The sequence below is a fragment of the Pezoporus occidentalis genome, unplaced genomic scaffold (genome assembly GCF_034315485.1).
Source record: "Pezoporus occidentalis ecotype Australia unplaced genomic scaffold, CSIRO_AGI_Poc_V1 ctg8, whole genome shotgun sequence".
Taxonomy (NCBI): Eukaryota; Metazoa; Chordata; class Aves; order Psittaciformes; family Psittacidae; genus Pezoporus; species Pezoporus occidentalis.
This window is the reverse complement of record NW_026916158.1, coordinates 6,145,613-6,171,958: the sequence shown is the minus strand read 5'-3', so window position 1 is coordinate 6,171,958 and position 26,346 is coordinate 6,145,613. Positions and strand designations below refer to the sequence as shown.

General features: G+C 43.2%; 1 protein-coding gene across 6 annotated transcripts; it reads left to right on the top strand.

The window, feature by feature from the left end:
* The first annotated feature begins 454 nt into the window (after positions 1 to 454).
* SPTSSB (serine palmitoyltransferase small subunit B) lies at positions 455 to 11,991 on the top strand. 6 transcript variants are annotated; one of them, XM_062602963.1, is made up of 3 exons: positions 455 to 895; positions 8,632 to 9,028; positions 10,373 to 11,991. In XM_062602963.1, the coding sequence occupies exons 2-3, from the start codon at positions 9,006 to 9,008 to the stop codon at positions 10,644 to 10,646; spliced, it is 297 nt and encodes a 98-aa protein (XP_062458947.1). In that variant the 5' UTR covers positions 455 to 895; positions 8,632 to 9,005; the 3' UTR covers positions 10,647 to 11,991. The 6 variants fall into 6 exon arrangements, with proteins under 6 accessions (XP_062458947.1, XP_062458948.1, XP_062458950.1 ...); XM_062602964.1 differs by lacking the exon at positions 8,632 to 9,028 and having other exon boundaries at positions 461 to 895; XM_062602966.1 differs by lacking the exons at positions 455 to 895; positions 8,632 to 9,028 and adding an exon at positions 921 to 1,130.
* Positions 11,992 to 26,346: the final 14,355 nt, after the last annotated feature.

Below are 26,346 nucleotides of genomic sequence, written 5' to 3'. Positions count from 1 at the left end.
CAGTAACAGGTTTTAAGGCTAAGAAATAGGATCAGCCTGTCAAGATCAGGATCTGCAATTGCTCCGCTTCATGAGATCCTGGTATCCTGCAGCCCAAGGGGAATACATTGAACAAAGCATTTCTGTTAGTTTTATTTCTTACTTACAAATATATTAAGTTTTAAGTAGCTCTTTGGCAGTGAGCAGGACAATAAATCATGCTTTTATATACAAGGGACAGAATAAACTAAGGAAAGCAAAGCCTTGTGGTTAGCAGTAGTAGTCATGTAGGATTTCAGTAGTCATCACAGGATTCCAGATAAAGTCTTGTAAGGACTTGTCCATCCATATCTCTTTTCTGGGAACACCTCATCTGATATATTATCACCCTTCTCACAGGCCCATACCAGTGCGTATGCTCACAGCCGTGCCATAGCACACTGCAATGCTCAGGTCTCTCCCACTCAGCCCATTTGACCTGGGAAGCTCCCAGGCACCTGCCCCCACACCAGACACCCTTTCATGCGCCCATTGTGTTATAAAGTGTGTTACAAGCTTATATATTACAAAGAATGCATACGATAGAAAGCACGGGCAGTGAATACGAGGCAGTATCCCTGGGAGGGCTGGTGCAGCTAGCGTAGCTGGTGTCCGGGTCCCCGCAGCAGGGACACGAAGCGCGTTACGCAAGAACATCGTTAGGATGGTGCCGCCGACAGCCGCAAGACTGCAAGGAGACATGGCACGGCCCAGCAGCCGCCAGCCCGGTGAAGTCCCGGCAAACGCTTTCACCATCCTGGCTCCACGCAGCTGCTGCGGCAGCGGGGCGGGGCGGAGTGGGGCGGCAGGGACCGGCCCCCGGTGCGGCCGCTGCCGGCGGGGCGCGGAGCGGCGCGGAGTGGGGCGGAGCAGCGCGGTAGGTATTTAAGAGCGGCGGGGGGTGTGGAACGGTGATGCGCGGAGTGGTGTCCCGCAGAGCGGGGCCTCGGTTTGCCCGCTACCGGCGGTCAGCCCATGCTCCACCCGCCCAAGGGCACCTAGGCGGAGGCTCCGTTCTTCCAAAGGCTTCCCCAAACCAAGGGGCCGGTGACCTTGGCCGAGCGGAACCGTGTAACCGGCGCTACAATCGGCCGTTCAGGAGGAGCAGCTCGGTAAGGAGTAGTGGAGGAAAGGCCTTAGAGGAGGGGTGGCAGCAGTAAAGCCTCCAGGATTCACTCTGTGTGCTTTCCTCAAGGTAGCTGGTGGTGTTACAGAAGGACCTACAGCCTTCAGCAAGTCTCTGGACTTGTTGCTGTAGAGCTGCAGTCCTGGTGGTGTTGGCAATACAGCAGTCAGGAAGGTGGTTTAGCCTTAGCAGGAGCTCACTGAAAACAAGTTGAACATCCAGAAGTAAAAAGGCTGAAATAAGTCAGGAGTGGTGGTGGTGGAGGAGGGAAGGTGAAGGTGCTACTCATACTAGTGTGATGGCAATACTCATGTTTGCAGTGGTTTTCTTAGAGTTGATGGCTGCTTCCAGTAATCCTTAAATGTGAAATAAGTGCAAGAGTACCTCCCTGTTGTATAAGCGCAGTTGGGACAGTGTAGAGGAGAATACCTGCAATAAATCCTACTACTCCACTTAATCAGCATGCATGGTATTTTTTGGACTGTGTATTTTAAAATGCTTTAGGAGTTGGAATGCTCATTTATCTTTTGCTCATGAACATCATGAGTATGGCACACATAACTATGTCTTAACAGAAATCCTGTGAGTCCTTGGAGTGACTTCTATATGATGCAATTTCAGCAAAGAAATACATGGAAGCTCTGCATAGAGCATGTATGTTTTTCTAGCAGTAATGGGCAATATGGTGAGTGAAAGGGGGCTTGGGGAGCTGCTTAGGGCTATGGGAATACTTACTCCACCCCTGCGTCCAAAAAGCATTCAGGATGTGAAGTGTACAGGACCAAGGCTCAGGTGCTCCTGGTCTGGTAGGGGAAAGCATCCATTGTTCTGCACTAGGCTCTGCCAATCTAGTTTTTAGTGAGCTTTTTAGTTGCATACCTGAAGCCTGGCCACGCTCCTGGTATTGAGCCAAATAAGAATTCCCCAGCCCAGTGCCCCTGGAGGACAGGAGCCCATGTGGTTGGTCTGACAGATGACCCTTGTGGAGGGGAACCTAACCTGCCCTGTGTAGCTGGTGCTTGCTACCATAGCTCCTGTAGCCTTCTGTGTACAAAGCACCTGAAATAAAATGTCAGCAGGTTGCTCTGAAGACCTCCTCCTTTCTCCTCACCCATGTTGTCTGCTTTAGTTAAACGTAACATCACCCAGCCCCTACTGCTTTTCAGGAGAAATTGGCAGAGTCTTGCAACCTTGAAGAGCCTTGTCTTGTCCCACTACCTGACAGGTATATTTCTTGTATTCTCACCTCCAAAAACTAAGGGGTGGCTTTGCTCCTCCCATGTTTGAGGAGTATTCTGCTATATCAGTAGCTGTGTTCAAAACCCCTTGCTTGTAGGGATGAAGGGGTCTGTGAAGGAAGTTCTTGTGAAAAATGTGAATCTCCCTTTTTACTATTTATCTGTTGCAAATATCTCGCTTCATTTTTCTTTTCCCCTTTTTAGATCAGTAACTGTCATGGTGCAACACTGTTTCCTTTCATTAGATCTCAAGGTAGAGGCACTTTCACAAGAGTTTGGTACCTGTTTTCCACTAATGCCTGTCATAACTATGACAGTATTCACCTTCTCATATTACATATAACCCAAGACTGGCTATTATTTTCAGCTGCTACAGAAATGACTCAGAGCAAACCAAAGAAGCCTGAATAAAAAGGAACTACATTTGAAAGTAAGTCCTTCTGTAGAGCCCAAACATCTTAGCTATTTTGTTTATAGACTGATGTGTTTACACAACCTTGTGAAATTTAAAATATCTTAAATCCCCTTGAAGGATCTAGCCTACGTCCTAAACTTGAAAAGCTTCTGAGGAACTGAGGTTTGTCACCAAAAGCAAAGCCGAAACACCTCTAGGATATCTCCTGGAAGAGTTTGAAAACTGTTTTACAGTACTTGCAATTTAAACCTGATGCTGGTCTTTGGTCACAAATCTGAGGTCTCATTTGGGAACTTGCTTTGTACAAAACCACGCCAATAAATTAGGCTTACAATGAAAACATAGGGCAAGCTTGCCCTGAGATGTCAACTTGACAATTTACTGGCCCTCTCTGGAAGAGCTTATTGCCAGAGGCCAGTTCTGCTCTAACATAGAAGTCCTGTCACAGGAGGAGGACACAGATCTGAGAACATGCACAGCCCAGAGAAAGCTGGAAAGGAAGGGGTTTGTACATAAATTGTAAGAAGTAGCTAGTTATGTAAGAAAATGACTGAGGAAACTTCAGAGGAGGGAAGAACAGAAAATTCTTTGAAAAATTAATTTGGCCTTGGAAGAAAATGGGACAGAGCTTCTCCAGGAATGTCTTTGTTATAGAGAAGCTGCATCTTACTCTGCGCCCAAGTATAGAAGAGTGCACCAACAAATCGACCTTCAAAGTTAGGGGGAGTTGGGGTTTGGGTTTTTGTTTGTGTTTTGTTTTGTTTGAGATTTATTTTTTTTCCCTAAGTTGTCTTTTGCTTGCCATTTTCAGGGAGTAATTAAGGCACTAAGTCAGTCTAAATATTAACTGCTTTCAACTGTTGTGCTGTTGCTTGAATGGTTGGGAGGTTCTCTCCAATGAGATCCCTACAGGTGCTTCAGATAATCATCTCTTGAGGATCAACAGTTCATATATCATTTAATATTACTCCCCATGTTGTAGGCCATCATATGCTCAATCTGTGTACTTAACTCTACTAAAGGAGCAAACAGCATTTCAGAAATCACATGGGGTATGGTGTAATCCAGGTGGAGAGATAGCCTAAAAAGAATTCACTTGCTCCAGTTACAGATGCAGCTAAATTATAGCACCAAACCGATGCTTGGGACCGGAGTGCTGTTAACAAGCTGTTGAAGGAGCACATATACAACATGCACAGTAGGATTACGTCTATCTCCTGAGTTGGAGACAAGAAAGTCTGGGTCAGATCTTGTGCAGGTGTGGCATTGCCTCTCCTGTACTGCCACTTGATGAGTGTTTTGCTGCCTTATTTTATGCTACCAAAGGTAAAAGGAAGTATTTCTATCAGCAGTGAAAGGCATTTGCTAGACTTCAGGGTTTTGTATGCATAATGTAACTTTTTCCATCTAAATGAAACAAAATATCACCTGTGTGCTACCACTAAGGTCAGCAGGAAGGAAAATTAGTGTTTACAGATGAGGAAGATGCTAGAGCTCACTCTCTGAGCAAGGTAAAGCAAAAACCTGGCTGAATGCACCATTGCTTTTTCTGACTTCCAGTTTCCACTCCTGGGAAATCTAAAAAAAAAAAAGAGAAAAAAACCCCACAGCCCATAGGTGCAGCTGAGCCACGTTCACCCACATCCAAAATGTCTGAGTCATATACAGCAATCAGCTTTTATGAGGTCTGAACTTCATTCTGGTGTTGCATGAATGGCAGCAAAAAACACACATGTAAGAAGAGTTCTGTAGCACAATAGCTGGCAGTAATGTATGGCCAAGCATGCGATGAGGTGCTGATTCAGGAAGATGAATGCTGAGGAAGAGAAACCAGAGATGGCATCACTGCTGCTGTGTACTTTTACTTCAGAGTTAGAGGTGGGAAGTTATTTATTAAATGTCTTTACATATAGATTTTAATGGTGCAAACTTGTCCATAGTGGGAGCCATGCTGGGATTATTGCTGCTGTTCTTATTCATACTATCTGACATTACCTCCCTGTGAAAACAAGCTCTAGGGCACATTTAAACATCCATGTTTAAGTACTACAGTAACCTGAGGGTTCTGCTTGTCAGTGGGTAACAGGCAGCTTTCTAAACTGAGATGATGCTATACAGCCATGGGCCATGCTGTGTATGGGGAATCTGAGCAGCACGGATGCAACAGAGGAACAGACTGAGACTGTGTCCCTAGGAAATACTGGTGTTTGGATACTCAGCACAATTTTAACACCTGCCTTATCGAAAGTTCTTCCCAATTACTGGTCCACAACACATGTATTTCATTCCTTATGCACCATGCTTGGTGCTCACTGAATAAAACATTAAAGCAAATCAGTTATGGACTGGGAATGTGAATCCCTTTGTTCTATTTGCACTTACAAAAATGTCTTTCTACATAAAATCAATGGGTTCATCCCAATGTCGTGTTAGCATTAAGAGGGCAAGACTGGTGCTTTGGGTGTAATAACATTACAAGTAAGTATGAACAATTACAGATAAATAACTTGTAGAAATTATATATATTAATAATCAAAGAGGATGACTGATCATTCCTAATAGCTGAAATTATTTACATATCAAACAGCTTTAAAGTAGTGATTGTGTTTTGCCCTGTCACACCTGCCATTTGGAGACTGCATGTTGTAGGTATCCTGCATGTGAGACCAAATACAAGCCTCAGGTGCTTGTGGCAGGATTTTACTTAAGCCCCAGGATGAGTGTAACCCCTTAGGATTCCGCAAAACCCACCAATTCTTGCTTCCATGCTATCACAGCAATCAGCAGATGGCCAATTAAATATTTCTGGGATGGATTTGCTTGTTTTTCCCTCCTACCTTGCTTATAACTTTTGGCTCTACTTTACATTCAAGGTCTCAGAGACCACCTGTTTAATGATCATGGAGATATCTCCAGCTCCAGGGTTTGTTTTTCCCCACTCTAGATAAAGTTATCTAGACCTGAATACATCTTGGAAACCCTTTTTCTCTGTATATATAAGTCAACCAAATGCTCCTGCTGAGGGTGCAAGGTAGTTTTCAAGCATTCTTTGGAATCCAGTCTATTCCATTTGCCCTGAAAGAATGTCTCTTTCCACAGGAATTTCCCAGCAGGTGCCTTTTGCCAGGCACTGGCCAGCCACCAGTCAGAACTGCAGACTGCTAGTGTGAGCAAAGTCCCCCAAAACACTGTTGTTCAAATCAGAAATTATATAGTAGAGTACCTAACACTTTGGGTCACAACTCTAAACACTAGTCTAACACTTGTAACTAATGTTATTAAAAAGAAATCTTTAAGATTAGGCATGCTCTTAAATGAAACCTGGAATTTCTTGTGATGATGACTTATCTTTTCAGCTGCCTTAATCAGAGACATGTGTCAACAAGCAAGAAAATCAGGTTGCCACTTAAAACAATAAAAGCTGCTTTACAGGTTTATCTTCTTGCTTTTTTTGCTTGGAGGTGAAATTGCTGAAAATGATCTGAATGTTGCTTAATGGCTTTAGAAGCTAAATTCTATTCATTTTAGTCATAGCTGGTTGTAACAGTCCCATGGCCTCTAAACAGAAAGGCGTTTACACAACACAACCAAATGTTTAAATTCTAATTTGTAGATAAATGAGTGCTCAGTTAAAATTGCAGAACAGCAAATTTTCTCCTGTTCTGGAATATTGGGAACTGATGAGCTAATAAGGCAGAACCCTTTCAACTCAGAGTGCCAGCTGACTGCAGTGTTAATGTAATAAAACCCAGTAGTGCTTAAAAGTTAAAGTGGAAGCCTCTCTAGGACAAGTCATGTTTAAAATACAGATTTTTTTATTTTTTTTTTTTTTTAGCCTTGAAAGTTTCTGTTTCTGATCTGCCGTTCCCTTTGATTATTGCTACAAGGTGATTGGTCTGGGTGACAAGGCTGCCTGAGACCTTCTGAGGTAGGGAGCTCTAGGCTATTGTTTATGCTTAAAACTGGCCCTGACTTAATGCAAGTGGAGTACCTTCAGAAAAGGTGTCTGTAACAGTGGATTCATGTATCTCTTTCCCTGAGCAGCTGGCTTAAGATGGCTTTCTTTCCTTTCTCTTCTGTTTTCCTTTTATAAATTATGCATCTAGAATTGCATTATCCTGAGACATCCCTCATGTTTGCTGCATTTCCAAGACAGTCCTGCTAAGGGAGAAAGTCTCTGGGTAGATTAAATGCAGTGGAAGTTGTTAGTGGTGAGGACAAAGACTGTAATTTGACTGTTTGTCTTTTACTTATCTCAACCTCTATCATTCATTTGGAGACCACGCAGCCTCTGCATTAAGATGGCTTGCGTTCCTGCTGGTAGTCCAGGGAGTCTCATTGCAGGTATGTCTGAGTACCTGGAAATGGGGTTATACTGTGTGTTGTGAACTGGAAGAACCAAAGAGGCATGGTTCTTTGGTTGGCTGCTAAGACTTGGTCACTGAGCTGACTGAAAATGCAGTCCCCAGGCTGGAGAAAGTATAACAAGGTCTTTTGTATAAATCAAAAGGTCTGCTCCTTATTTTAATTACTTCTGTCCTGGTTTCGACAGCTTCATACTTCATTCATGTATCCATCCAAGAAAGCAATATCTAGTAAGTGATAGTGGTGAGTCTGCAGCCTGGTAGCCTGGTCTAATATCAGAAAATTCAGCCTGGGGAATTTTTTTCCTGTGTTTTGCTGTTCTTTATACCAGCTCTGTACTGAGATATACAAGTATATGTGCTGCTGTGGGCAGAAAGATCAATTAGCCTGGGATCTTTTCCCCCAAGACCACTGCAGCACCCCTCTAATAACCTTCAACAGCCACAGCAAGCACTCCAGTCTCACAGTTTCTCCATGTGGCTTAACACATATTTACTCAAGAAAGGTGTGAGTTTAACTAGCACAGGTATAACCCCAGTATAAATACCATAATCCTAGATAGTATGAGAGGACCCTTATTGTTTTCTTTTCAATTATGTAGGAAAGGGCTTAACCTCTTTATTGAAAAATGTTGCTCTTTTTGCAGAATGTATAAATGGAGACACTTGGCTCCCAGTGAGTCACAGTTTGCCAGCTGTGCCATTTTTATTAAAGGCTTTGCAATATTTACAAGGCTTTAAGGCCTCTCTTGAGTTCTTCCTAAAAATAAATTATCTGAAAGGTATCATCTTCCATTCATAACAGGATAGAAAACAGTGGTGACCCTTCTCCCCAGCCTTCAAAGTAAAGCTGTTTACAGCAAAGAAAGTCACTGTGAGATATAAAATAGAAGCAATCTTCCCCCAGAAAGTACTGTTGGCAGCCTCCCTGTCCAGGACATGTAATCCAGGAGATATGGGGAAGATTGAACTGAAGGAAATGCACTGCTTTGGCAGAAGGAGGGAAAGAAAGATACACTGGGGAAGGTACTCATGGTTAGAGGACACAGAAGAGGGGCTGCTGGAAAGTAAAGGCTGAGTGGGTGATCAGGCAAGTACAGAAATTTTTCTACGTAAAAATCCATTAACAAAACCAACCCTCTCTCCTTTTCATAGAATAGTTTGGGTTGGAAGTGACCTTCAAGGGTCATCTAGTCCAAAACCTCTGCAAAGAGGAGGGATATGGTCAACTAGATCAGGTTGTCCAGAACCACATGCAGCCTGGCCTTGAATGTCTCCAGGAATGCGACATCTATCACTTCTCTGAGCAACCTTTTCCAGTATTTTACCACTCTTATAAAATTTTTTTTCCTGATGTCCAGCCTGACTCTCCCCTCTTTTAGTTTAAAGTCATTACCCCTTGTCCTATTGCAACAGGCCCTGTTAAAAAGTCTCTCCCTGGTTTCTTAATGCACTGCAGTTTCACTGCAGTTGTTGCCAGAAAAGAAGTTATGTTCATGGAGGTGTTCAGAGTTGAAGAGTAACTGAGGAACAGATGCGAGGAGGTCTGGACAGGATGGAAGGAGAAACACTGGGAAAGGAGTCAGCACACGAATGAAAGAGAAGGAACAAAAACAGTTGGTTCCCTTATCAACAGCATTGGACGAGCACTTGGTGCATCAGTTCAGTTAGACTCTCTGATGAGCTTGCAATTGTTGCCTTCCCAAAGAAGAAAGGGCAAAAAACAAAATCCACCTTGCAGCATCCCCAGATGGTGAGGTGTAAGCTAGGCTGGCAGGATGCTCCATTTCCCATGCTATGTGGGAGTGTTGAACTGCAAGTACCACTGACCTAAAGGAAGACACATGGAGAAATACAACCCATCAAGGTGAGAGCACTTCACAGTGCAAACACCAGACAAAAACCTTACACATCAGTAACCAAAGTAAAACTATGACAAGACGAAACAGGGATGCTTTTTACTGGTTGTCTTCCCTTCAGTAAATACCCACATACCACCAGAATATACTGTACAGCCTTCAGAGGAGGTAAACTATTGAATATGCTAATATACTTAGCCTATATCAGTGTACCATCATTATTTTAAACACTGACTGCAAGTTTTCCAGTGCTAGCATTTGTTGCTTTGAGGGACAGAAAATTTCTGTTGCCCAAACCTCACGATGAACACAAGACTGGAGGGATATGACATGTCTAAGCACCTCTGCTCCTGGCATTTTAGGTAACAGAAGTGTAGAACAAAATGATACATCAGAAGGTTTACTAGCAGTACTAAATCTGCTGTATTCCCTTTTCCTGTGAGTTGACCTGGGCAGAATGCATGTCCTTAAACTCAACCCCCCCAAAAAAAGGAGTCCCCCTGTGAAGCTTCATACAGTTGCTTATCATTCTCTCTGAGTTTTCTCTAAGTAGATGTTTCTAGCCTGAATTTAAAGATTACTTAAAATACTGAAAAGCAATTTTAATAAAAAGCAGTGGAAGTCCAAGCTCATTTCTAGTTAATACTTGCTCAGCCATCATCCTTTCTGTGTGGAGACAGGAATAATTAATGCATAAAGGTACTACCTGAAAGAAAAATCTTTCCTAGACTTGCAAATTCTATTAAATACTCATTTTATATGTAATGTATCATATTTCTTTTTAATGAGCTAAAAAGTAAACCAACTTATGTTATTTGAGATTACTTTTTTCTCTTCCCTTTCATAGTTTGTCTTATTCCCAAACATTGCAGAATAATAAAAACTATCAGAAGCAAAGTTTTTACAGAGCAGTTCTTTTAATCTCATCTTTACTTCAGAGCATATGAGTCTGCCATTCACATTTAATGATGCTGGGCCAAAGCCATTTCTTTTAAAAGCATATCTCCCTGAATTCCAAGTGAAATCCTGTGCCTTTGTCAGCTAATGTGGTTTTAATTCCTATTGCAGAATGAACAGCACAACATGCTCACAGTCAGAACGCAGGAACTGAGAGTGCCCAACTAATACAGGTTCAGTAACTGCAAGCAGCAGTTGTTAGACCTAAAGACTGTTTTCTTCTGTTCCAGGGAAGTAAAGGTTGGTTGGTGATTGTAGCAATACATTATTTCTGTTTGAACTTTATGTAATAATTACATGTGTTATAAACCTGAAATGATGGTCACTACATCATTTTTTAGTTGCAGGTCTTCCTTTCCACTGCAGCTGTAATCCAGACTTCTTTATTATTACAGGTCATTTTCTCAAAATCGTTGGAAGCTGAAGATGGATATTAAGCATGTGAAGGACTACATCTACTGGCTGTACTACCAGTACCTGTTGATAACCTGCAGCTATGTGCTGGAGCCCTGGGAGCGGTCCATGTTTCACACAATCACCGTGACTGTTTTTGCTATGGTGGTGTACACAGCTTACGTCTTCGTGCCTATCCACATCCGCTTGGCTTTTGAGTTCTTCTCCCAGCTATTTGGAGGCCAGCCTGAAAGTACAGTTTCCATCATGAACTGAACTTGCCTGAGTAGTGATTAGCAGCTCTTGCAACTTGTGAAATGCAGTGTCTTCTTCAATTTTGTGTATTCTGAGGCAGTTTTGCAGTGATGAAAATATTTTCTCTTATAAAACATGGCTTGCTTAATTAATATAGCTGAAAATCAGAATACTGCACTACTGGCTGCACAGTCCATATTAAGAGAAACACAGGCCAGCTTTTGCTATGTGATAATTAAACACATTACCTGGAATGCCATGTTTACTTAATATTCAACCAGCTCCCACTTTCAGCATCCTGATTTGATCACAGTGGCACGTATGAAACAGCAAAGACTGTTTATAATGGCTGTGAGGAGAGGTACTACACTCATTATACACACAGAAGTTCTGCCAACAGAGTGCAGCGGCAAAACATCCCACATCTTCGTTGACCCAGGTTAGAGAATACAAGATCAGTATAATATAGCATGATTTCAGCACTAATATCTGGCTGGTTATTGACTTCTGTTTCTAACGGATGGGAGAAGAAATCAGAAGAGAGAAAGTAATAGGAGTATGAACTTGAATCCAATTTTTTGCAACTGAGTTGCTGCATTGGATGGAGCTTTGAGCAGCCTGGTCTAGTGAGTGGAAGGTGTCCCTGACCATGGTAGGGGGGTTGGAACTACATGATCTTTAAGGTCCCTTCCAACCCAAACCATTTTAAGATTCTATAAGATAGTAGAATAAACATACTATAGGTAATCTTGCAGTTTACTGAAATTGACAGAAAGAAACAGAAATGGCTCTGATTCAGTAAACTCCTGCCTTCTTTGATAAAAAACTGAGACATCTTTTCTTTCTGCTCCCATTCACCAAGGCAAGCAAAGTTCATGTTTATGCCAGAGGAAGACAATCCAGAAAACAGAGTGGAAGTAATATTTTAATAACTGCAGGGAAGTCTGAGTGCTTAAAGAGTTCTCCTTTATAAAGAAGAAAACAGATTTCATATAATTGCCTGTGCAGAGTTACTTGAACAATGGAAGGTTTATTTGGTTTTCACTCTACACTTACATCAAACGTGAAAGCCAAATCAGAAGTTTTAGCTATACAGTGCATGTATCTAACATCTAATGCTACTGTTATTAGAAGTGAGAGGTGAAAAATGTAAATGGCTTTCAAATGATGTTTGCACAGTTACAGGATTAAAACAACCCTCCTAACTTCTTTATCAAGCTGCAGTGGGGTCCTGCATGCTTCAAAGAATACAGTTTGTTGGGAAAGTAAGACATGTTTTGAAGGTTGAACAGATCTGAACATGTGTATGCAGTTTTTTCAGAAAAAAAATAAAATTTTATTCTTCAGAAACAACATTTCCATGTAAGTCTCAGCTCCTCCTGTATTTTCTACTTGTTCATAAATACCCTTTGGTACTTCTGTGGATGTATGTGGGCCAGCCTGACACCATGGCAGACAGACTATTTTATTGCCAACGTTTTAGGGCAAGGTTTCTGAGCCCCTTAAATGATCCATGTGTGGACTGCCATGTTCATTCTCATTAGTGCTCCAGCCCAAGACTTGGCCTCACTCTGGTGGTGGGGGAGCAAAAAAAAAATAAAGGGGCAACTCTTGGAGATGCACAGGTCTCCAGCTTGCAAGAGACCACATTCATCATAAATACTTGCTACCTGTGTTCAGGTTCTAGCTCACACCTGAGCCATCTGTTCATATTGCCAATACAAGCAGATCACGAATGTGCCTGAATTCTCTTGCAGACAGCAACTGATGTGCTTCAGATTGAAGCACCAAATACCTGTGTGTGTTGGTGGCAAAAGAACTGAGTGATTTAGGCCCAAATGGAAGCCAAAGACTTAGCTGTCCTATCAGTTTAATCACAGTTGTTAACCTGCAAATATGAGGTACAAAGCTGTAATCACACTTACAGTAATAAAAGAGAATTGGAGGAGATGAAAAATGTCAAGTACCTGTAAAAATTTCTATGAAAGCAGTCTATAAAATAGACTAAAAGTAACAATTCAGATGTTGAAAGTGAAAATATGAAAATATTTACCTAGCAAGTTGGCGCTTGAACCAAAAATACTCCCTAATATCCTATCCTCAAAAGACTCTACTTATGGGTAGATAACATGATAATGTAAATGCCATGGCATCTTCTCATCAATCCTGTTTCCAGTAACATCTTAATTTTTGATTTATCAAAAAGGTTATTTGTTCACAATAGTATCAAACACAACCGACCTGTTTTTAGGAGTACAAGGAAAAACACTTTCTTACAGGTATGCAAAGGCTGGATCTCGTATCTCAAGGAGCACACACCCCAATGTAATGTTGCTATTTAAACATTTAACTTAAAGCAAACAGAAGCAAACAGCTTTGTTCAGGAAGAGAGAATTTCCACTGACCTCCCATGGTGGGATTCCTGTAAAGCGCTTCTCTTCCTTGTTATTCCTGTTATCTTTGTTTAGCTTTGCAGGAGGTGCTCGGAAGATGAAAGAAGACAGCCATAGTTTCTCTTTGGGAGGGTCCCTGCAGCCCTACTTAAGTGAAAACATTTTTCTTGTGCACATTCTTCAACTTCTTTACTAAATTTTAAAGTTCTGGGGCAAGAGGAAGGAAAGAGACAGCTGAAAATAACCTCTCTGCCAAAAAGACTGAGATTTTTCCAAGCCTTTTCACTTCTCCTTTCTACTAGAAGAGCTGAAATAATTCTAGCTACTTGATATTCAAAATTAGTAGGTTCCAGCAAGAGATTTCAAAGCATTTTTGGCACACAGCAGTGAACAGAAACATTTTTTTCCCAGACTGAAAGAGAGAGGAGGTGGGATACCACTTTCTAGGCTTGAGACCACACCACCACTTGGGAAACCCTGCTCCAAATTTGAAATCCTTTTCCCTGTCAGTGAAGCCATTCATACATGATGGAAAAAGGTTTCCATCAGATTACATCTGCAAACTAATGTGGAAGCACCACTTGCTGTAATAGCAACATGCTGCAGGGGGAAGGTCACATTTTGAAGAGCTGCCAGTAACACCAGCAGAAGGCTCAGTATGTACAGCATATGGGCAACAATTCCGTTGCAAAAAGTATAGTGTTGGGCTCCTTATAAAACACCTTGGCAGGGCACTTTTTTCTCCTGCTTCATTATTACTCCATGTTAATTGTAGTTAATTGTTCCACCATTACCCTATGTTAATTGTAGTTCAGGCTGAGCACAGCAGCTGGAAGTTTTTACACCCAAAAAAGCAAATGAAAGGACTATGTTAAGAGTAAACAGAACCAATAACCCAAGAGTGATAAATGAAACAAAAGCAGAAAGGGAGATGAACCAATTCCCGCTGTATTCACCCGGAAAGTACAAATGCATCATTAAATTAAGTGCCAGGAAATTTTTGGGCTCATCTGGCCAGCACCATACCTCCTTTGTTTAAAATTAATTTTCTTAATTTCATTTAATCAAAGTTAGCGTTTATCCTGCTGTAATGGTTTCCTGGCCAATTTCATGGATCACCTCCTAAATCCATTACTGAGGGTGACTACACAGGCACATGTCCAGACCATGAACCTCCAGAAGCTTCTTCCTGAAGCCCTCCCAGGAAGCCTTTACCCAAGACTATTAAAAATACTTTCCCAGGGACTTCTTCCTTAGCAGTGGTCTTGCACAGGAAACTGAGGGATCAGGACCACCTCCAGTGACTGTATATCTAGTAGGCTTATTTCTAAGTTATTTTGGTGCACTCCTTTTATCACATGAACTAAACACAGAGCTTGAAATAGGGTAGCTGCAGTTTACAACTTGAAAGGTTGTCAGCAGGACAGAGACACCTCTGATGAGTAGCTGCCAGCTAAACTCAGCTTACAGGAGCACTGACTGAATATAGCGCTAACTCATTTGAAGTGTGATATCCCCAGTCCTTTTCATACCCCCACAGAGCCTTACCATGGCCCCTGCCTGACTGCTTACTCAATAGAAGAAAGAGAAAGCTCTATTTCCATTCTTTCTCTCTCTCCTTCCAGAGAAGACTTGCCAAATAGTCCAAGGTGGTTGCTGGGGGGCACTGCCATTGCCTATCCTTCCTATACATCTTCAAAGCATCTGGGTTCAAACCAGTCACCTTTAGAGACAAGCCATTATCTGAGTATCTGATTTCATCTACATGGAATTCCCTGAAAAATGAGACCCCCTCTTGATGAAGTTTTGAAATATTAAGGATGTTCAAGCACTTTTTTTTTTTTTCTGAAATTTTATTATTGCTGTTATTTAGCTATAGTTTAACGGTCTGGCTTTGAATGCAAATTCAGTGAAAAAAGTTAACGTCTTTTTTTTCACTTACAATGATTCATACAGTTATGATTAAAGGCAAGAAGTCCTCCAAGGTTTTTTCAAGTGAAAAATGTCATTAAAGTTTTTAAATAATCAGTTTTTATAAAGGCCCTGTTTTAGATAAACCACCTAAAACAGTAAACAGATATCATCAATCAACAGCATGCAAAAACTACAGCACGTGAGAAACATGCCTCCACAGAGATACCTCTTTGAAACTTGCCTATAAATGAAAATGGTATGTAAGGGAAATAACTCCGATCCCCATGGTAAAGTACAGACTTTGTCCTGATCTTCTTGCACACACAAAATTCGCCATGCCCAGCATGCACGCAGCATGTACCAAGAAGGGCTGTGAATACCCTACATTATGCCTGTCTGCCTTCTTACAGCAGCAACATTCAATTTCCAGAGTTTAATTTCCCTAATCATTTGGAAGCTAAGGAAAAAAGGAAGAAAAAAAAAACTATCGTAAAAGTACATCCGTGTGTAGTACCAGTCACCAGAACTACACAAACTGCAAATCACACTTGCACAGCACCAGAATGAGTGTGCTGAAATTGGGCTGATTCTTGCAGACGGATTACTGCACCCTGGGGTGAAGATGCGGGCAAGAGGCAGTGTGCCAACACAAGCATTTTAAAACTAAAGCAGAAAAGGCTAATGTTCAAATTACTGAACTCATAATAACTTTCTTATAATCATGTAAAATCATCAACATCCAGGGGTGGCCATGAAAGAAAATCATGACGGGAGAGGAGGGGTGGCCATGACAGAAGATTGTGAGGGGAGAGGAGAGGCGGCCATGAGGAGTGAGGGGAGATCATGACAGGGAGAAAAGGAGTGGCCGTGAGAGGAGATCATGAGGGGTGAGGGGAGATAGAATCATAGAATCATAGAATAGTTGGGATTGGAAAAGACCTTAAGATCATCTAGTTACAACCCCCCTGCCATGGGCAGGGACACCTCACACTAAACCATGTCACCTAGGTTTCTGTCCAACCTGGCCTTGAACACTGCTAGGGATGGAGCATTCACAGCTTCCCCAGGCAACCATTGCAGTGCCTCACCACCCTAACAGGAAAGAACTTCCTCCTTATAGCCAATCTAAACTTCCCCTGTTTAAGCTTCAGCCCGTTACCCCTTGTCCTGTCACTACAGTCCCTGATGAAGAGTCCCTCCCCAGTATCCTTGTAGGCCCCTTCAGATACTGGAAGGCTGCTGTGAGGTCTCCACGCAGCCTTCTCTTCTCCAGGCTGAGCAGCCCCAACTTTCTCAGCCTATCTTCATATGGGAGGTGCCCCAGTCCCCTGATCATCCTCATGGCCCTCCTCTGGACTTGTTCCAACAGTTCCATGTCCTTTTTATGTTGAGGACACCAGAAATGTACGCAATACTCCAAGTGGGGTCTCACGAGAGCAGAGTAGAGGGGCAGGATCACCTCCTTCGACCTGCTGGTCATGCTCCTTTTGATGCAGCCCAGGATACGGTTGGCTTTCTGGGTTGCAAGCGCACACTGAAGCCAGCTCATGCTGTTTCTCATCAACCAACACTCCCAAGTCCTTCTCTGCAGGGCTGCTCTGAATCTCTTCTCTGCCCAGTCTGTAGCTGTGCCTGGGATTGCTCCAACCCAGGTGTAGGACCTTGCACTTGGCATGGTTAAACTTCATGAGGTTGGCATCAGCCCACCTCACAAGTGTGTCAAGGTCCCTCTGGATGGCATTCCTTCCCTCCAGTGTATCAACCGAACCACATAGCTTGGTGTCACTGGCAAACTTGCTGAGGGCGCACTCAATCCCATTGTCCATGTCAGCAACGAAGATGTTGAACAAGACCAGTCCCAACACCGATCCCTGAGGGATGCCACTCCTTACTGGTCTCCAGCTGGACATTCAGCTATTAATCACAACTCTTTGCATGCAGCCATCCAGCTAGTTCTTTATCCACCGAGTGGTCCATCCATCAAATTGATGTCTCTCCAACTTAGAGACAAGGATGTCGTGTGGAACAGTGTTGAACGCTTTGCACAAGTCCAGGTAGATGCCATCAACTGCTCTGCCCCTGTCCATCAGCTCCATAGCTCCGTCATAGAAGGCCACCAAATTGGTCAGGCAGGATTTCCCCTTAGTGAAGCCATGCTGGCTGTCACCAAGCACCTTGTTGTTTTTCATGTGCCTTAGCATGCCTTTCCAGGAGAATCTGCTCCAAGATTTTGCCAGGCACGGAGGCGAGACTGACTGGTCTGTAATTCCCCGGGTCATCCACTTTCCCCTTCTTGAAAAGGGGGGTCATATTATCCTTTTTCCAGTTGTCAGGAACTTCACCTGACTGCCATGGTTTTTCAAATATGATGGCCAGTGGCTTAGCAACTTCATTTCCCAGCTCCTTCAGGACCCGCAAATGGATTTCATCAGGTCCCATGGACTTGTGTATGTTCAGGTTCTTAAGATGGTCTCAAACCAGATCTTCTCCTGCAGTGGGCCTAAGGTCTTCATTCTCACAGTCCCTGCATCTGCCTTCCAAGACTTGGGTGGTGTGGTCAGAGCATTTGCCAGTGAAGACTGGGGCAAAGAAGTTATTAAGAACCTCAGTCTTCTCCAAATCCAGGGTAATCAGCTCTCCTGATAGCTTCCAGAGAGGATGCACACTGTCCCTAGTCTGTCTTTTATTCGCAGTGTACCTATAGAATCCCTTCCTGTTATCTTTCACATCCCTAGCCAAGTTTAATTCTAACTGGGCCTTAGCTTTCCTAACCTGGTTCCTAGCTTCCCAGACAACATCCCTGTATTCTTCCCAAGCTGCCTGTCCTTGCTTCCACTTATTATAAGCTTCTTTTTTCATTTGAATTTTCCTCAGGAGCTCCTTATCCATCCAAGGAGGTCTCCTGCTGCACTTCCTTCTAGTTGGGATGCAACACTCCTGAGCTTGTAGCAGGTGATCCTTGAATATCAACCAACAGTCTTGGGCCCCCCTGCCCTTTAGGGCTATATCCCATAGAACCTTACTAAGCAGGTTCCTGAAGAGGCCAAAGTCTGCTCTCTTGAAGTCCAGGGCAGTGAGTTTGCAACACACCCTTCTCACTGTCCTGAGGATCTCGAATTCGACCATCTCGTGATCGTGGCACCTCTCTTTATTGGCTCCTCTATTACTTGCAGAAGGAAGTTGTCTTCCACATAATTGAGGAACCTCCTCAATTGCTTGTGCCAGCCCATACCATCCCTCCAAGAGATATCAGGGTGGTTGAAGTCTCCCATGAGGACAAGGGCCTGTGAGCATGAGGCTGCTCCTATCTGTCTATAGAGCGCTTCAAGACAAGCCTTCCTCATAGGAGAAGGAAAACTATCTTCAAACCTGAGCAGATGGAGCTCGTCTAGCCTTCCATCTAAGAGAAGGACACTCTTACAAAACCTACGACCTGTGGACTTTGCTGTCACCGTCCTAGCTAGCTAGGCCGTGGCAGTTAAACCACTGGGGCCAGTTCTGCGCATGCTGCACCTCACCTAAAAAATCCACTGTGCAGGCTGGAAGGGCTTACTCTCACTTGTCTGTATGGACAGGTGAGGGTCAAAGCAGCAGGTGACAAGGCGCATGGGAAGCTGCAGATCTAACCTTGCATGCAGGCAGACCAGGGCATGGGTCACTCAAGATTGCACAGGAGATGACAGTCCTGGTTGGACACTTCCTGATTGCCTAAGCACCCTTTTTTTCCAACCAGATTTGCCTACCCCACTTGCCCTTGGTCATCATGCTTATAGTAAGCATGGGTACAGCCCTTCCCAAATCTTCACTCTCAAAGCCAAGCCAAGCCAAGCCATCAATAGAGCGCTTCATCTACAGGTTCTCCTTGATCAGGCGGTTTGTAACAGATGCCCACAGTAATGTCTCCCATAGCTATATTCCCTTTAACCCTGACCCACAAACTCTCTGTGGACTGCTTACCTGTCCCCAGACACAGTTCCATACTCTCCAGCCTATCCCTAACATAAATAGCAACTCCCCCTCCCCGCCTGCCGGGCCTGTCTTTTCTAAAAAGCCTGTAACCTTCCATTCCAACACTCCAGTCATAGGAGCCATCCCACCATGTTTCTGCGATGCCTATTATATCATACCCCCGTAGATGTGCACACATCTCTAATTCCTTGTTTGCTCCCCATACTACGGGCATTTGTATAGAGGCATCTGAGCAGAGCTCCAAATGAAGCCGGCTCATTGGCTGGAGCAGCTGGAATAACTCTACATTGCTCCCAGCATTTATTATAGGTGCTGGCAACTGATTGGGAGTGCTGGGAAAATCATGATGGGGACAGCCATGAGGGAAGATCATGAGGGGAGAGCAGGGTGGCTGCAAGTGGAGATAATGAGGGGAGAGGAGGGGCAGCAATGAGGGAAGATTATGAGGGGAGATCAGGGCAGCTGTGAGGGGAGACAATGAGGGGAGAGGAAGCATGGCCACGAGGAAAGATTGTGAGGGGAGATCCTGAGGGGGGGCAGCTGTGATGGAACATCATGAGGAGCCAGGAGGGGTGGCCATGAGAGAAGATCATGAGGGGAGAGCAGGACAGCTTTGAGGGGGCATAATTAGGGGAGAGGAGGGGCAGCCATGAGGGAATATCATGAAGGGAGAGCAGGGATGGCCATGAGGGGAGATCGTGAGGGGAGAGCAGAGGCAGCTGTGTGGGGAGATCATGAAGTGGACAGCCATGAGGGAAGATCATGAGAGGAGGAGTCCATGAGGAGTGAGGGAAGATCATGAGGAGAGAGCAGGGGTGGAATTGAGGGGTGATGGGCAGCCATGAGGGAAGATCATGAGGGGACATCATGAGAGGAAAGCAGAGGCAGCCATGAGGCATGAAGCATGACCATGAAGGGAGATCTTGAGGGGATATGAGGAGTTGCCATGATGGGTAGGGGCAGCACCTACACAGTGTGGGCCACTATGGGGCACCAGTGTGGGGTGTCTGTGACTGGAGATCATGAGGGGCAGCCATGAGGCAGGATCAGTTTGCCCTTAGAGACATGGTTTACTGGTGGGCTTGGCAGTCCTGGGGTAACACTTGGGCTTGATGATCTTTAAGGACTTTTCCAACTCAGTTGATTCTATGATTGATTCTCAAAGCAGGTTGTCCTCTCACAGTGTACAAGTAGGCCCCTACCTAAGTCATTTTAATTATTTACTCCTAAAATACCAAACTTCAGCTCTATCAGCGAGTTACTGATATACTACCACAAAATACTTTTTGCATGGAGCTCGTTTTTCTCTGGTAGCTCCAGATAATTTCCTAGCCAAGAAACAACAAAAAAAATCACTTATCTGGACTCCCTCTGTTCATTGAGGTACTGACAATAGCAGAATTTAGTGACGAACCATGACAAAAATAGACACTCTTCTCCTTTCTGAAGTATTAGTCGTTTCTTCAGAGAAAAGAGCATGTGGCAACAGGCTCATAGGAAAGCAGGAGACATCAGCTTCTCATTTGCCCTGCCTCACAGCCTTGTCAGCAGCAATTGCCTGTCCACCAAAGACCTGCTGCTGCACCCAACTCACCCTCTTTGGAAAGCGACCTTTGCTGCTGGGATGAAGTTGGGATTAAGGGTTGGCAGCCACTGTTTCACAGGCCTCCTGCTTTGAGGAAAGTTCTGCTGCAGACATTGATTCCCAGAGGAGGAGAAAAACAGAGCCCCATCTATATCCCAAGACCAGCATTCAGCACACTGCACAAAAAAGGATGAACCACTTCGTCCTACCATCTCAGTGAGTTTCCTACATCCTCTCCTACTAAACTTTCAAAACCAGGTGAGCTCCTCATTATTTCCAGAAAGATAGTGGGACAGTCTGTCAGCTGACAGGGACACAATAATCACAATTAAACCCCAAACCAGCTGAGTTACTTGGTGTTTCTTAGTTTGCACTAATCTCTCCAGCTGCCTGGAGAATTTTCCAGCACAAGCCCTGAAGTGCATCAGTCAGATCATATTAGCGCTCCCCTCCAAGCCAAGCCTGATCAGAAACTGAGGAGTCAGTAGAAAAGCTAGTCCCCTTCTAACGTTCAGATCATTAGCTCCTACAGCCACAGCAAACTTCACCCAACATGCATCCCTGTTGCACACTTGTTGCAAGGGAATCAAGGGAGCTGAAATTCCAAAATGTTCTGGTAAAATAAACTACCTCAAACCTCAGGAAACTGAAAATTCAGTGTTCTGAGTGTTTGTGAGCTGACAAGGGAGGTCAGACATCTGCAATATTCCGGAGGTCCTCCAAAGGCTGGAATCTGAGCGCACAACAGCACAGAGCTCGTCCCATAACTCCAGCAGTGAGAGCTGTAATGAAACAGGAATTTTTTCACTCTCTACTCTTACACCCAGGAAGGAAAACTGAACTAAATTGAACAGCCTGAACTAAATAAGGACACCTTGGTTCAAAGTAAAATCAGTTTTGTCCTTAATTATTCCTTAGAGTAAGCAATATTTTGCCAGAATTTGAGGAGCCCAAGTTATGAAAATATCTCCAGGCAACTTATATGGAAACTCCCTGGCTGTAAGGCCATGATTCATAAGTGGAGGTAAGAATTAACGCTGAGAGTTCACAATTATTATCACTGGTGTCTACTCCACACTTATTTCAGAGGCTTCTTTCAGTAGTTACTACATCAGGACAGCTAAAAGCTGATAAGCTCTCCTGATTCTGGTGTTCCAGTAGCCCCAAGGTGGTGCTGTCCTGGAGTTTTTACCAAAGTAACTAAGGCCTCCTTTAGATTAGAGAAAGAAGCTCAAAACTAGAAATTGCTTTATGTAGCTTAATATAAACTGTAGCACCCCTTCACTACAAAGACATTCGTCTAGGTTTAAAAGTGAAATGAAAAAGATGCATGAGGACCCTTTGCAGCAAAATATGCATACTACTGTTGACACATCCTCAAGCAAGAGAAAAAAGCTAAAAACCAGGACAAAGAGGAGAATGGAAACAGCTACACGATGGATAACAAGAGTAAATCTGGCAGACCTGTATGATAAAAAAAACACCAAACCAGATTCTGCTTTGCTTACAATGACTGAACAAAGAGGGAGGAGAGGAGGAAACAAAGGTAAATCGTGGCCATGTCAGGAATAGACATATTGTCAGCTAGTGTGCTGTTTCAGTTATTTTTTCTGACAGCTCCTGTCTTTGCTTCATAATCATGGAGTAGATCAGAAATATTTCATTATTCCAAGGTCATATTCAAGGATGAATTACATGCCATGATTTTTTATGTGGTTTGGGGTTTTCTCAAAAAGAAAAGAAAAAAAAAAAAAGAGAAGAAAAGAGAAAAGGAAAAGGAGAGAGAAAAGAGAAAAAAGGGAAAAGGGAAAAGGGGAAGGGAAGAGAAGAGAAGAAAAGAGAAAAGAAAAATGGAGGTAAAATGTACATCATTGAGTATTTGACCAAATCCACTGAGGCCAGCTAAGAACAAAGCACCCTAATGCTGGAGGGGGATGTAAGAAGGTTGCAGCAGTGTAATTAAAAGACAGAGTGACAAGGCACAGCAAACAGCCTCACCCATCAGGCTGGCAAGGAAAGAGCTTCTATCAGTTCTTCACATACTCCACAGCCACAAATTGCACAACGAGAGAAACCTGGTAGCTAATACACAGTAATTATCTGCCAAATGCACAGAGATTGAGTGATTTATGAAGTAACAGCTGGAAAAAAGATGGTGCAAACCAAGTAGACACATGCAACTCTGTATATTCTGGTGCCTTGCAGACCAGAAGTACAGAATGTACCAGATATTTCACTCAAGGTAAATAATATTCAGACCTCAAGAAGCCCTCTCCACATCACAAATACTTTTGACTTCCCTTTCCAGTATTTCTCCTAACATGAGACTAAACAGTACAACTTGATGAAGTCAAGCAGAATTAGACCACTGTCAAAGTGTGCATACCTACATCAAGCTCTGCTTTCAGCTGTCTGTGCTGTCTCACACTTGGTGTGGAGAAACCTCAAGAAATGCAAAGCGTTTCCTGTATTAAAGCCTTTCACATCTGGCTAGATGTGACTCATGCTATCCAATAATCTGAGTATTTTGGTACCCAAAAGCTCCTCCTTATCACAGCTATATTTTGGTAGCACCAAAATACCTCAGAGCCCCATACCTAGCTCAATCTCAGCTTTCTATTCAGAATTACTGTGCTGTCTAAAATCCAGTCCATCCAAACATTGTTACAAGAACACAGGACTTGGCCACTGAAATGAGCATCTTATTGCAGCAGCCCTGGGTACATGGCCTGTTTCTCCAAGAAATCTTCAATAGCAAAACTAGCATTACTAGTCTTTTATATAAATGCACATACTCCATAAATAAATCATGAGCTGCAAGCATTCATATCAGCTTTGGAAGTTTCCACTCACAAAAAAACAGCCTACAGTGAGTGCCTTTACGTTAAAAGTCTATCATACGTACAGTAAGTTCCGGTTTTGCAATTTTATAGCTGAGCAATACCTGCACAGACATCTTTTAATAGCTATGTGTCAGATCTCCATGTCGTGCCTGTGCCAACATGATGGGAGCGGTGGAAAGAAAAATTCAACCCACTGAAGTTGCAACACTTCTTCCTGAGAATTTATCTTGATGAATAATTATTTATAAAATGCATATACCATCACAGAGGACTGTCATAAGCAAAAAAGAAAAAAAAGAAAAAAAAAAGAAAGAGCTACCTGCCATTACATTTATCAAATCTGCTACTTCAGCACTGTTTCAGATTACCACTGGTGAGACATTTAATGCTAACACGTTCAAGTCGTCTGGCAGAGCCCTGGGTGAGCAGAATATTCCTACTCTCCTCCTTCCATGTTTTCCTTTCCTGGCCATTCATGCAATGTTCATGTGTCAGTCCACACTCACTGGCACAAATTAGCTACAATTACGCAGATCAGTATTTGTGTTCTTTTGAATTGGACTATTTTGCACTCCAGCCTTGCCTCAGAGGATTATTTCGGTCATACAAGGTTGCCATACTGACTGCTGCAATATGACTACTGCTTAGTGAAGAAGGCATCAAATATGTACAAAAACAAAGCCACTCAACACCTCCCCTCTGCTGCACTCCAGGGAAGGCATGCCATACAGCAGACCTCAGGCTGCTCCAAGCAGGTGAAGGCCATTCATCCAGCTGTGTAGTTTTATATCAGCTTCCCTTCCTACCCTTTTCAGCTGGCTCCACATGGCCCAGTGCAAAGCTGGATCACTGTTTCTATTTGTTTTACCTCCCATTTGCACCTACAAAATCATCTTGTTTCCTTACTCCTCCTTCTCCCCTATAAACTATCGATCTTTGACTCTTCCATACACATTGAAACACATAAATGCTGCCTCCACCATCATCCTGTCATAGAATCATAGAATTCGGTTGGAAGGGACCTTAAAGACCACCTAGTTCCTATGCCCCACCAGGCAGACACCTTCCAGTAAACTAGGCTGCTCAAAGCTCCATCCAGACCACCCACAATTTCTCCAGGCAACCTGTTCCAATGTCTCACTACCCTCACAGTAAATAACTTCCTCCTAATATCTAATCTAACTCTCCCCTTTTTCAGTTTAAAGCCATTCGCTATAGTCACATCACTACATGTCCTTGTAAAAAGTCCCTCTCCATTTTTTTTTTTTTGTATGCTCCCTTTACGTAGTCCTCTGTTTTTACCCTCAAAAGCAGAGACGGAGCGAGGAGGAGCAGTGCACATCCCAGCCAAAGGACAAGGGATACAGGTTTGGTTCTAGAACAAGTTCACTGAACCACTTTTTGGCTTTTCCTCTGCCTGGTTTTGTCTCCAGCCAACTGGAGGCAAGTCTAGGAACTGTCAATACCATCCACAATTGTGGATGTGCAGAATGTTTTTACCTGTATACCATGTTTCACATATTCTCTCATATGGGAACTCAAAATTCCAGTATTTGAAAATATAAATTCTACAAAAATATATTTATTTTACTGATGCCAATGTCCAGGCTTTATAGTGGCATGAACCCTCTCCTGTCAGTCTCACATCTCTGAGCACAACATATCCTCTCGCCAGGTTTCCTTTAGCCGACTAATGGGATGAGATGTTTTTAGCTGAAACAAGGAAGATTACAAAAGGCAAGTGGAAAGCAAACAGCTACTGTATCACAGTCTCTAAGATTCCTATCATGTTCTGATGAGCAAATATTTACCCTTTTAAAACAATTATTTCTTATTCTGAGGTTCAGGTCTAGTGCATCCTGGTACAGGTAACAAACATACCAGTACTAAAGCAACACTTCCTGGCTCCTGTCCATGCTTTTCCTTAAAATTAATTTGCCACGGCTCTTCCCCAACCCAGGTAAAGAAGGCTGAACTGAGTAACAAGACCCATCACCACCTTTTACGCTAAGCCACAAAAAAATGTAATAAAAGCGAATGCTAAATTGAATGTATCTGTGGGAATTGGTTGTAATTTCTGCAGAGGTTCTCAAGCAGGTACTGCACTAAAACTGCCACCCCTCTTTAAAACAGGAACATTTTGCAATCTCAGAACAATGGCTAAATATAAAAAAGCAATGGAGAATTAATTACCAAAACATTTTCTCTAGCAATATAGCATGTTCATTAGGCAGTGTAAAGGATGAGCTGCTCAGGTTGTCCTGAAATCTTTGGGGTTTGTGGTTATCAAGAAACAGTAAGCTGTGATGTTTGATAAACACAAAATGGGTGACAGGAGCTGCTGAAGGACAGAAGTTAGCATGAAGAGGATTTTCCCTTGTAATACCCAGGAGAAGATCTTATTTCATGAATCTAGAATTTCACCTTATTCAAGTAACTATCATTTAAGTTATTTTGGTTTTTAATGGCTACTAAGAAAAATTCACTTGTTGCTAAGCCCAGGACATAGCAGTGATTCTTAAAAAGGCTCCAGGAATTTACAAAGCAGAGGATGCCTTTCAGTGCAAAATTGCTGCATGCATTCACTTTGCCTCTGACAGCAGCAGCAGGACTGGGTTTGCACAAAACCAGCACCTCTGCTTCTGGCAAACTGAATATTCAGCTACTCCAGCTGCTTCAACACACAGCAAGATAGAGAATTATTCTCCTCTGCCGACAAACAGCAGCATTTACCCCTCACTCTGGTACCCCTTGCACAGCCTGCACACAAGCGGCTGCTCTTTCAAATGTTATTCAAGAAGTATGGCCTGGACTGGCTCAAATACACCTTATATGCATGTTTCATGCAACACCTTACCTACTTAAAAGGAAACTAAACCATATACGTGCTGTGACTAAGCCCATTAAAGCTTGATGATGCAACACACAGGTTTTATCTATTGATCAGCTCAAAGCAGTGTCACAATATGCTGATCTCTGTTGCAAAGCTATTTTAAAGAAGTTGCTTTTCAGCTCTC